The sequence below is a fragment of the Hyaena hyaena genome, unplaced genomic scaffold (genome assembly GCF_003009895.1).
Source record: "Hyaena hyaena isolate Hyena2069 unplaced genomic scaffold, ASM300989v1 scaffold_1968, whole genome shotgun sequence".
Classification (NCBI taxonomy): Eukaryota; Metazoa; Chordata; class Mammalia; order Carnivora; family Hyaenidae; genus Hyaena; species Hyaena hyaena.
Window position 1 is genome coordinate 96642 of NW_024082574.1, and position 13258 is coordinate 109899.

General features: G+C 32.2%; 1 protein-coding gene across 1 annotated transcript; it reads right to left on the reverse strand.

Moving 5' to 3' along the window:
* Positions 1-240: 240 nt before the first annotated feature.
* Positions 241-1179, reverse strand: LOC120227005 (olfactory receptor 6C2-like). The gene has a single exon (XM_039225159.1). The coding sequence runs from the start codon at positions 1177-1179 to the stop codon at positions 241-243; it is 939 nt and encodes a 312-aa protein (XP_039081090.1).
* Between the last annotated feature and the right edge of the window lie 12079 nt (positions 1180-13258).

Below are 13258 nucleotides of genomic sequence, written 5' to 3' on the forward strand. Positions count from 1 at the left end.
GAAGAAGATTTTATTTCTTGGAAACAAATTCTCATGTTCCTTTAATTAATTAATTTAATTGAAGAAACAGGTTTGATTGAGATTAAAGAGAGAAATAAATAATTTGTTCTGAGCAGGTTCACAAATCAAGATTTGAAAGATTTTAGGTAAGTTAACCTGACTGAACTAGTTAGGACTTCCAGAGAAAACTGCGAATGAACAAATTATTGTTTTCATTAATTTTTCAAATTCCATGTGCTCTTACTTGTGTAAGGTAAATGCAATTTTTTTTATTGTGTCATTAAAAGCCTGTTTCACTTGCTTGTTCCTCAAAGTATAAATGAAAGGGTTCAACAAAGGAGCAACAGATGTAGTGAGCACGGATACCCCTTTATTGATGTCCACCTGTTCTTTGGCTGAAGGATTGATATAGATGAAAATACAGCTGCCGTATGTGATGGAAATAACAATCATGTGAGATGAACAGGTAGAGAAAGCTTTTTTCCTTTGGGAAGCAGAAGGGAATCTTAGAATTGTCCTGATGATATATACGTAGGAAACAATGAAACCGATCAGTGTAATAATGAATGTCAATACTGCAAAGATTATAACCATCTGTTCTATAAGCCACGTGTCTGAGCATGAAATCTTAAAAAGAGGAAATGGGTCACAGCCAAAATGGTCAATGGCATTGGAGTCACAGAATTCCAGCTGGAAGCCCATACCAAGAGGTGCAACGATGATCATCAACCCAGAGATCCAGCTACAGAAGACAAAGATGGTACAGACTTTGTTGTTCATGATGGTCATGTAATGAAGGGGTTTGCAGATGGCCACATAGCGGTCATAGGACATGGCTGCCAGGAGAAAAAATTCTGTGGCCCCAAAAACCCCAATAAAAAATACTTGACTAACACAAGCATTATAAGTAATTGTTTTATCCCCAGTTGATAAGCTGTAGAGGAACCTGGGAATACATACTGTTGTGAATAAGATTTCTAAGATGGAGAAATTTCGAAGAAAAACATACATAGGTGTCTTAAGATGAAAATCCATGAATGTAAGAATGATGATGGTCAGATTTCCAGTCATGCTCAGCACATAGGTGAGAAAGAAGAAGATAAAAAGGAGAACTTGCAGCTGTGGGTCCTCTGTAAGTCCCAACAAGATGAATGTCGTTATTGCTGTGTGATTTCTCATTGCTGCCTTTGCTGTTTTAAGCAATCTACATGCAAAATATCAAAGAGAAAGTATCTAAACAGAAAACAAGACAGAAAGAAAAGAAACGGAAACCAAAAAAACAAGAGTGAAGTTTAAAAGAGCCGATTTTTAGAAAGGGTAAATAACATTGATAAAACTGTTGTGAAAAAAAGAGAAAAGATAAGATTTACCAGGAAGGAGAGCAATGGTAGCATTACAGGTTATAAAGCTATTAAGAACATAAAAAGGAAATATTTTGAAAACATCTGCAGAGTAGATTTGGTAACTTCAATAAAATGAGTTAATTCTTTGAAAGGCACAGTTTACCCAAAATAATTCAAGATGAAATATCTAACCTAGATAGCTCTGTATCTATTAAAGTAAACAAACATCTAGTTAAATCACCCCACAAAGAGAACTTCAGGCTCAGATTGTTTAATTGTAGACTTCTACTGAACATTTAAGACAAAAACACCAGTTCTATTTAAATCCTTTCATAAAATTAATTGTTGAAAGCAAAAATTATAACAGTATCTAATGGAGTTTCTGATGTATATAAACATAATATAAATGGTAATCACAATAAAAAGAGAAGAGTGCAGGATTCTATACATTAATATATTTTTTAAATTCAACATCCACTGGTAAGATGTTGATTCAAGTGGTCTATGAAATGTTTACTGTTTATTAGTCACACACAAACATTTAGGAAATGGTAAAGTCAAAAACATACCATTATATAAATTTAAAGGAAACATTAAAGGAGTTAATTTTAAGCCAGGAAATAGGGAACAAAAGAAAGAACAACAATGGGAACAAACAAAAGTCAAGTAACAAAATGATAAACAGAAGTCCTAACATAAATGATTACATTGTATAAAATAATCAAAACATGCCACACTGATTAAAAAAAGTAGACAATACTAAATGTGTTTTTAAAAAATCACCCCCCTAGATGGTGTATTTAAACCTTTTACTTCAAATATAATGACATAGATAGGCTAAAGTAAAAGAATAGAATAATGTATCCCATGTGAACCATAATTAAGAGAATGTTGGAGTAACTATGTTAATATTACCACCAAAGAAAATTAACAAGCATACAGAAGGAAATTACATATTATTTGATAAATGAGCCAATTATTCAGGAACACCAAGAGATTCTAATTATTTATATATTTAACAGTGCATCAAAATATAAAAAGAATAAACTGGCACAAATGAAAGAAGAAACAGATAAACTGGCTATTATAATTGGAGATTTTTCTTACTAATTGATGAAACTAGTTTTCTGAAAGTCAATAAAGGTATAGAAAAACTATACAATAGTTTTGAAAGGTGGGAGGAGGGATAGAGAGAGAGAGGGAGAGAGAATCCCTAGCAGGGTCTGCACTGTCAGTGCAGAGGCTGACATGGGGCTCAATCTCAGGAACCACGAGATTATGACCTGAGACAATATCAAGACTCAGATGCTTAACCAAGGAGCCACCCAGATCCCCCGCCATCTCCTTTTATTAGGCAAGAATTACCATGATAGCCAAACCAAACAAAGACATTACAAAAAAAGGAAAACACCTGAACAATATCTTCTATAAATAAGATGGAAATTTTCAGCAAAAAAAGTAAATCAAGCTCATTATACTCAATGACTTCATAAGCATAACACATCATGAGAAGGTGACATTTACCCCAGAAATTCAATGTTGGTTCAATATTATATTTTATTTTTTAAGTTTTTATTTAAATCCTAGCTAGTTAACATATAGTGTAATATTAGTTTCAGGAGTAGAATTTAGTGACTCATCACTTACATATAATAACTAGTGCTTATCCTAAGTGTCCTCCTTAATACTCATCACCCACCTAGTCCATCCCCTGCCCAGAGTTCAATATTTTAAATCAATCAATCTTTCTCCATAACAGAAGAAAGGAGAATGCATAATTTCTTCTGAATAGTTTCAGGATAAAATATTTGACAAAATTCAACACTAAGTATTTATGTTAAAAATGTCTCAGTAAAGTAGAAGCAAAGAGAGATGTCTCAATGTGTAAAGGATGCCTACTTATAAAAAACAACACAAAAGTTCTGCTAATATCAAATATAAGGAGAAAAGCCTAAAAGCTTTCCTGTGAGATCATGAAATATGCAAGGATGACAACTTCCTAGTTCATATTCAACAGTGTACTGGAGTTCCTAAGCAGTAAAATAAGGATAGAAAAAATGATGACCTTCTGATTAGAAATAAAGGAGTTAAATCATCTTCCTTGGATAACATGATTGGGTAGATATAGAATCCTAAGTAATCTACAAAATATCCTTTAATGAATAAGGGAGTTTAGTGAAAGCACAAGATAGAGTGTCAATATATATATGTGTGTATATATCTGTATATAAAGAATTCATGTGGAGTGCCTGGGTGGCTCAGTTGATTAAGCGTCCGACTTCGGCTCACGTCGTGATCTCACAGTTTGTGGGTTTGAGCCCAGCATCAGGTTTTGTCCTGTCAGCTCAGAGCCTGGAGCCCCTTTCGGATTCTGTGTCTCCCTCTCTCTCTGTCCCTCCCCTGCGATGCTCTGTCTCTCTCTGTCTCAAAAATAAATAAACTGTATAAAAAAAGAATTCATGTATGTGATAAATTGGATAAATCTTAAATTAGTACACTAAGAGAAAATATATACACATTAAAGAGAAAAATCTTTACATTTTAATTCAATTAGAAAAAGTCAAATCAAATCTCTTATGAAGGATTAACTAGGAAAGAGCACAATTAAACATTTACAAGTCATAGAAATTTGTATATCTTGATTGTATTAGTAGTTATAAAGATGTATATCCACATTTGTCAAAGCTCAATGGAATACGACACTTAAATGTGTCTTATTATATGTATATAAGTTATACTAGAATAAAAGTGATTTAAATAAGACCAGTCAGAGAGTGCGGAAGATATTTGTAATAATCACCAAGGACTATAATAAGAATTTTAAGTTTAACAAACCAAAGGGAAAACAAAACCCAACCTAATAACAATTAGACTAATTTCTTCACTAAAAAGCATACCTAATGGCTAGTGAACATGTGAAATGTGAACTTTCTAGTACTTAGGGAAAAGGAAATTAAAGTCACAGCCTCTGCACAACCATGAGAATAACTGACATTAAATAGATGAACCATACCAAGAATCTTGAAGATTAGAGTGTACATTCATATAAACACTATGAAAACTTTTTTAATGTATTTATTAAGCTGATGTCCAGATACCTGTGAAATAGGAAGTTATACTCCCATGTATTTATCCAATCAAAATGTGTACATATGTACACAAAATATATGCATGTTTAGGAAACTTTAGCCTCATTATTCTCAGTAATCCAAAAACTTGAAATATAAAAATGTCCATTAATAATAAGAATCAGTTTTTAAATTGTGGTATATTCATAAAATGGAAGAGTATACTAATGAAGATAAAACTTATATTAGTACATGCAATAGCATGGAAAGTTCTCACGAACATAATTTTGAATGAAGGTACAAGACACAAAAGAGTACGTAGAGTATGATTTCATTTATGCAAGTTTCACAAATAAGCAAAACTTTCTATGGAGTTAGAAGTCAGGAGAATGTCCCTATTCAGGGAAGATTGTGAAGGTATGGACTAGGTCTGGGATTAGGTTATATGCCTCTATAGGCTTGGATGATGCCATTTGTGTGCTATATACAAAACTGTGCCCTTATGATTTGTACACTTTTCTGTAATGTTAAATTATTGCAAAATGTAGCAATTAAAAACAAGACAAACCCTGAGATTTGACCATTTTATCTGCCTCTTTCATATTCTATAATAGTTCCTTATTTATACACTTCTTGGTAATGCACCAAGCCCTTTATTACATACATTCAGTTTATTAAAATATGAGGCAACGCTTGTCACAAGTTGTATTCTTTAGCATAGCTCAGGTTAATATCCAGCCAATCTCTGAATTTCAAAGACCATGCCATTAAATGAATTCACTTAAGTGAATACAAATCTCTCTTTAGTCTCCTCTTCTGTCTTTCATTCATTAATCAGGCTACCAAAATCTGATAACTTTATCCACTAATGTACTATCACCACTCTTGCTCAATTCATTATTTTTACTCTTCTTTTAGAAGGCCTCCTTCCACCCTATTGCTCACATCTGGATAAAGCTAATCTATTTGCAACCTTAATATGTTATAAAAACAGTTCATCTCTTTCATTCCACCTGTTTCTACCCTACTTCAGATCACTTTGATCTCATACTCAAAATGAAACATTCATACTCTAATTGGACTTGTTGTCTCCTGTTTTGAGCATTTCAATCCATTTTCCTCACTGCACCTAGAATAAGTTCTGAGATACCAACTCAATTCCTATAGACTAGGCTGGCTACATCTCCATTGTATTCCTATATACATGATCCCAGCATCAGAGCTGTATTGAATTACTTATTTAACTGTTTGTCACCCAGTTAGACTGTGACACTCTTGAGATCAGGGCCCATCTTATTCTCAGTAGTAGACTCAGATCTTATCACATTTCCTGGAATATAGTAGTTTCTCAGTATATTAATTAAACACATAGATAATTACAAAGACCAGGATATACTCTACTTATATTTCAAGATTCTACTTGACAGAAGTCCTTTAATTCCTGTGGTTCATGTAGAAGAAAGTACACTAATGTGGAAAGTCCTTCCTTGCATATAAGAATTTGTATCATGCTCCTCTAGCCCTTCTGTGGCCCAAATTTTGAGTAGTAGAATGTAGTCTCTCAGGCTGGGCATTTCATCAGCTCTCCCTGATCACAATTCCATAGGAATTTTCATTTAAATTCTAATGTAGACCATGTGAAAACAATAGAGAACATAAAACAATACAGATAAGGTAATGAGGTCTTTAAAAAGTTGTAGGTATGAGCTAATGATAGTATTGTATAGTATTATATTTACCTGAACTAGTTGCTAGAAAGTCCCTTAACTGTGTGGGATTACTCTTTGATTTTACTGACAGTACATAGGACAAATTCCTCAGACTGTAGTCCAGTTAGAATGGACTGACATTTCTGTTGTATGGTGTAGTATGAGATGGCTAGCTTCAACCAAAGCCTGCTCCTGGGTTCCTTCTTTGACACAATGGTCTTGGATGGAACCTCCGTAACCAAGAGTAGCATTCAGAATTTCTAGACACTATCAGAGAGGATGAAGGCTGAAGTATACTCATGGGCAAAAAACTTAATCTCAAGGCTGTTATCCTATTCTGTTCTGCAGAGCCACACCTGAAACACCTGTAGTAGCTCAAATGAGAAACACAGAATCGTTGTTACCAAAGCCCACCTTCCCTTCTTCTTCCAGTCATCTTCCTTTCATTCCCTGTTGTAGCCTCTAGTAAAAGTCCCTGCTGATCCTGGCTATTATCCTAGGATGCGGAATAACCCTTTCTTTGTCCTTCTAGTTACCTACTTCAGAAACATGCCTCAGAAACATTCCAACAAATTAATTTTATTACAGATGTAACTTATTATTTTTTAAATAAGTTTAATATGCCTAGACATCAAAAATTTTTGTTTAAAAAACAAGATCTTTTTTAGTTGAAGAGATGTATTTGTACAATTGAGAGAGAGAGAGAGAGAGAGAGAGTGTGTGTGTGTGTGTGTGTGTGTGTATGAGCATGTGATAGCAATTAGGGCAATCGATATTGCATTATATGCTTATCAAATCTGACCATTTTATTGTTCACATATTTAACCGATTCATAAAACACAAGCTTAGCAGTCTCTTCATCTGCTTCCATGATTCATATTCTTGAAAAAGAAGTAACACTCAAGACATGAAATTAATTTCTCATATCCTTATGAACTATACAGGTTTTTAATACACACATATACATATATAAAAATGAGTGTTTGTGTATAAATGTGTATATATATTTAAATACACACACACTTAGGAAAGTGACTGAAAATATTTTAATTAGTTTTTCATATTTCATAATAGAAAAACTTGATTTGAGAAATATGAACATACTTACAGTTCAGTCTCTTGTTCAGGCCCTAGTTTCTTTTCCACACAGGTCACAATTAAATAAGAATTATTAGTAGTGCAATGGATATAATGTAGTCATTCTTCCTCACTTTCACTCAAAGGTAGAAGTGGAAATGCATACAGAATCTTTATCAATTTTTATATCCATAGGTCTAACATTTATCATGAATTACAGTATCTGTCTAAATTAAACAAGGAACTATTTCTGCATAATATGATTAGCTTCATAGAAGGAGAGACTAGTAAACAGGCAAGGAACACCAGAAATTCTCTGATTTTTGAAAAGTTGATGATGTGTTCAAACAATTTTATCATGAGGTAGTTTCCTTAAAGTTTCACCAAGAAATGATTGAGGATGCTTTACATAGGCAAGCTGTTATGTAGGTAAGATCAACTAAGTTAAAAACAACAAAAACAAGAACAAGTGTCCTTGGTGACCCTACTTTAAAGTCACTAATGAATGTACAATGTAATTAGTATAGAAATGAAAAAGAAAACAAAAGCTGACTGATGCATCTAGGAATAGGGACATGTCCTTGGAGATTGGAAGATGGGTTAATAACACCAGGTCAAGATGTATTATCAGTGTATTACGTCTTTGTCAAAATGATGATCCAAATAATATTTTATTCTTTTGTTCACTTTAACCCACATTTTGTTGATTGCTCACGATGTATAGCAATTTTCAAATGTTTATTGGCAATTTATGTTTTTTATGAGCATACTACTACTATTCTTTCATTGTTTTTTCATAAAAGTGACTGTATTCTAAGATATTTTTATATATATAGGATATTAAGCCTATGTAAGTCTTATATGTTACAAATCCTATTTAATTGTTATTTAATATTTAATATAATTTAAGGTATTGCTGGTATAAAGAAAATTTGGTTAATATGTAGTAAAATATATGACTTTTGTTTTATTATTTTTGAATCTGTTCCCATTACTTGAGAGGCTTTACTGATTCTGATCTTATCATACATTTACTTATATTTTCTTTCCATAGCTTTAAGACCTATTTACATTAGTATCTATAATGTATCTGGATTATATTGGTATAACATATGAGGATATCAGAATTTCCCCCAAATGATTAAGTGGTTGTTTTAATGCCATTTTAGAGGTTGAGAAAGATACAATCTGGGCAGAAAAACCTGGGGTGATATTTTGCACATAAAGTGCTATATTTTATCAGTATGTTAATAATATATATTTTTTATTTTTTAATGTTTATTTATTTTTGAGAAAGAGAGTGAGAGAGAGGAGGTAAGAGAGAGGCAGAGAGAGAGGGAGATACAGAATCTGAAACAGGCCTCAGGCTCTGAGCTGTAGCACAGAGCCCAATGCGGGGCATGAGATCGTAACCTGAGCTGAAGTCAAATGTTTAACCACCTGAGCCACCCAGGTGCCCCAGTATGTTAATAATACATTAACTAAAGAAAAATTTGAAAACACAGCATATCATGAATTGATGTTCAATACTAGTTTCTCATATGCTAGGAATTTAATGTCAGTATCTTTGCCTAGTAAAATTGTCAGTAAAATGTAAAAATTTTAAAAATGGTGGCTTTAACCAGAAAAGTGGCAATGGAAATAGTGAGATGTGGTTAAATTTCACCAAATGGAACATGAGACTGAGTTAGAGGACTTTGGGAATAAGCATAGAAAGGAGAGAGAAAAGAAATCTTAGGCTAATCCAACATGTAGAAGTCACAAAAAGAAGGAGGGATTGATCCGTAGAGAATATGGCCTTCAGGAAGAGTCCCGTGTCATTTTGGAACATTCCGTTTGGTTTTGAGCCTAATAATACTGTCCAAATGCTTTCTAAGAACTTTTAAAGGACAAAGTTAGGGTAAAAAACACAGGAAGAAGTCATTAGTTGACATTGCTGCCTGTAATTCTAATCCAACACCGCTGAATTATTTTCCCATTCATATTAGATTCTCCTTCTCCCCTTTTTTCTACCTTAGGATTGCTAGTTGTCAAAATCAACATATTTATTAATTTGCCCAATGCTAAAATTTATATAAAAATGAAATCAGAATTTCTCCATCAATGCCGCCAATGAAAGCAAACAAATTAAAGATTCATTTGTTAATTCTTTTACTCTTTAGAATATATCCTGTGGACAATCATCAGAGCATGATATTTTAAAGTGTTACACACTAAAGTATTTTTGTTTCTTTGCTATTTACCCCTGTGGTTTGTTCAGTGTAAGTTACTGTTACTTCATTTGTTTCTGTTTCTGTTCAATTACAATTTTTCCCATAATACGGTCATTTAAACTTTAAAATATATAAAATTCGGTTAAAAATACAATTTTTATTTTAAAGGTATACTCAAAAAAGCTTCATGAGTTCATTTTATTTCTTGAAATAGTTTTTGGATTTTTGATATAAGAATGTCAGTTTTTCAAAAATGAATCAGAAATGAACCTTTCAAAAAAGGTTCAGTACTCATATTCTCGGTATGGAATCAGGCATTAGATTATTGATTACTTTCCAAGCTAAATACCTTTCTCATCTCTCTATGTATTATCTATTATCTATTATCCATCTATCTACCTTCCTACCTACCTACCTACCTACCTATTATCTGTCCTCATCTATCTATCTCTCCATCATCTATCTATCTATCATCATCTATCTTTCTATGATTTATCCTCATCTATGTATTATGTATCTAAGTATCTACGTATCTACCTATCTATCAATCATCTATCTATCTATCTATCTATCATCTATCTATATCATCTATCTATGTAACTACCATTATCTGTCTGTCATCTAACCATCCATTTACTTAATTGGAAACATGGCATAATGGTTAACAAACTGCACTTTGGAATTAAAGATCTAATTTCAATCCTGTCTCTGTAATTTCTATACTTTGTCATGAGTGTGAGCAAGTAAAATGATTTCCCTTTTTTTTCCAACAACAAAGAAGTTCATAATTATGTATACTTTGCCTATTATGATGATAAAGTTGAAAACAAATGTATGACAATTAGTACAGTACTTCTGCACAGTAAAAATGCAATAAATGATAGGGGTTACAATGATTAGTAACTCAAAAAGTTTGAACTTAGGTGTACATTCTCAAATCACTGAAGGAAATATTCATTCTCAAATTATAAGTGCAAAAATTCTACTTCTCTTAATATTGAACACAATTGTTTGTAAAAAAAAAAAAAAAGATAAGTAGGAGTAGTACTTGAGTTAGGTCCCCATATGCTGCTCTTCTAGTGATAGATTTGCATGTTGGAAAAGAAAAAAAGCACTCAAAAAGGAACTAACTTAGCACATATTATTACTATCTCGGCACATATTATTGTGTATGACCCAAAATAATCTCCTAGTTTACAGCATGATTGTCTTGCTGATTGTCTACATGATTGTCTTGAAAGGAGTATTTTTAATGTGACAACCCTAACAGTTTTCTGTCATCATGCTTGAAACAAGAAGCTTTTATTTAATAAAATGAGAAGGAGAAAGGCCAACTGTTGTTTTGTAGGCTCTTTTGAATATTTTTCATCTCTCTTATTTCTCCTTAGAGACACTGTCCCTTTGGATTTCCTGTAGGAATGCGTTCATTCCTTAGATCATTTCAAACTAATAAATATTTCCCAAGTTTCAAGCTAATCATCTCAGCTATGGTAATCTTCATGAATGTTTGCAAGGTGGGATTGGTTGGACACACATCTTATAATTTGTATGATATTTCAACAGAGGAGCTTAAGAGAAATCTTTATTACCCGGGGCATAGATACTCCCATATGTTTAGATATATTGATAGTGCAGAAAAATTACATTATTGAAATAGTCACACTTTATCTCCCTGCATTGAATTATTTTAAAAAAAGGTATTTTATATTAATTTTTCTGCCTACAAAATTGAATATTGTTTCCCAGTGAGTATGTTTGCCTTTCATTATGGTTGATCCCTGGTCATATAGCCTCTAGAAAAAAAATATACCAACATATACTGCTTATGGTAAGTAAAATAGTGGTGTTGCTTTCAAAAATGTAAGAATAACTGCAAGTACTCTGTAAGTGACATACAAATAAGAAGCAATGATTTAGAAGTGACATTTTGTTATTACTCCTTGTATAAAGCATTAATTACTCCTCATTTTCTAAACCCATATATATAAGAGCATAAAGTTTGCTTTAGGCACTTGCACTTGCATTTCTAATATTCTAGTGGTTTAAACCAGACACTGCAGTACAGTATTGTGAAGGGAATGAAGAGTATCCTATGCTCTCTAGAGAAAGAGTACCTGAACAACTCTAGAAGTCAGTCAAATATAACAAGGAGGACATTTTTCTCAGAGAACTGGCTTCAAATATGTTAATACATTTTTTAAAAGCAGGAAAAATAGCTCTTTTGGAGGTGCTAATTATGATGAACACTTTGAGCAATGAAAACTTATCATTGATAATTAGTGGGGTTATGAATTTGTATATGAGGTAATAGGAAAACTCATGCACAGGAAAATATTATGTATTCAATATAAAAAGAACAGCTTCAGAACAGGTAAAGATATTTATTGGAAAAATAATAAGAACAATTTAGATTAAATATTTTTATTTAAAAGAAAAAATACATATGATATGTTTTTTTAAAAAAAACAAATTTTAAAATAAAAAATTATTTGGGAATAGCCTACGTATTCAGCAATTATTTAGCAAATTGATAACAAAGATTTCCTTGGATTAAGAGGAAAGTAAAGTGCCTCACTAGATTTATTTTAATTGAAAATATGGCTCTAAAATATATAACCAATTAGTGTTTTGAATTCACAGTAATTTTGCTTTTTCTTTTATAAAATGATAAATTGGAGGAGTTTGAAAAACATGTTTTATTGCATGGTTTCTTTGGTAGATTGTGTTACTAAGAATGACTGAATTTTTAATGAAAAATATAAATGCCCTACAATTTAACAACTTCCTTTAATTTTAATTCCTATTATTTTTGTATATGTTGGCAGAAATCATACCTTCATGTAGCCTATGTAGACATTTATAAAAATAGGGTCAGTTTGTATACAGCTTTTTGCATTTTTGCATCTAAAATTTCATTTAGAATATTTCTAAAGGGAATATATTCATCAATGTCCTCACTTCCAAATGAAATTATCTGCATGAATAAAATGATTTAAAGAACTGACAATTTAAAAATATTTAGAATGCTTCCTACATTTCACTCAAACTATGCCATGACAAATGGCTCATATGTAAGTTGGAAATTGAATTGCCTTTTGAGAGAGGTAAATATTCCATTACACATTCTCAATATTTTTTTTCCTTTTTCGAAATTTGTGGTTTTTTTCACATTGCTGAACTGGTAATAGTTTCAATTTATTATTTTGGATATTCTGTAAATATTCATTAACAATTTTTTTAATGTTTAGCTTTGAGAGAGAGAGTGAGAGAGGGGCAGAGAGAGAGAGGGAGACGAAGAATCCAAAACAGGCTCCGGACTGTGAGCTGTCAACACAGAGACCCATGTGGGTCTCCAAACCCCAAACCCTGCGATTATGACCTGAGCCAAAGTCAGACGCTTAACTGACTGAGCCACCTAGGCGGCCCTTACACTCTTTTTCTTTTGTCATTTTATATTCTTTAGCAGTAGTTCATAGGAAAGTTGCAAGAGGCTCTAATGGGGCTCTAAGCAAATACAACATTTAATATGAAATCTAAAATTTCGGAATTTCAGAATTCATTATACTGGCATATTTTATTTCTACAAAGCCAATAATTAAAAATGAATTAATGAATTTTGAATGAGAAACCAAGATTTTATCTAATTTATTAATAAATGGACATACTTGGAACAAGTTACAAATGAGTTGGAAGTTTGTAAGGATGAAAAAATAAAGTATTATGGATTTTGCAGACTAATTTTCAAAACCGAGTTGACATCAATAGTGCTTTTTAAAAATAGTTTCTGTTGCATGCTTCTAGATCATATCTTCAGCCTCATAAAGTTTTACTTCATAAATAAGTATGTT

Bases quoted from the DNA above. Each gene is read 5' to 3' on its own strand.
- LOC120227005 (XM_039225159.1), bottom strand. From the start codon at position 1,179: ATGAGAAATCACACAGCAATAACGACATTCATCTTGTTGGGACTTACA.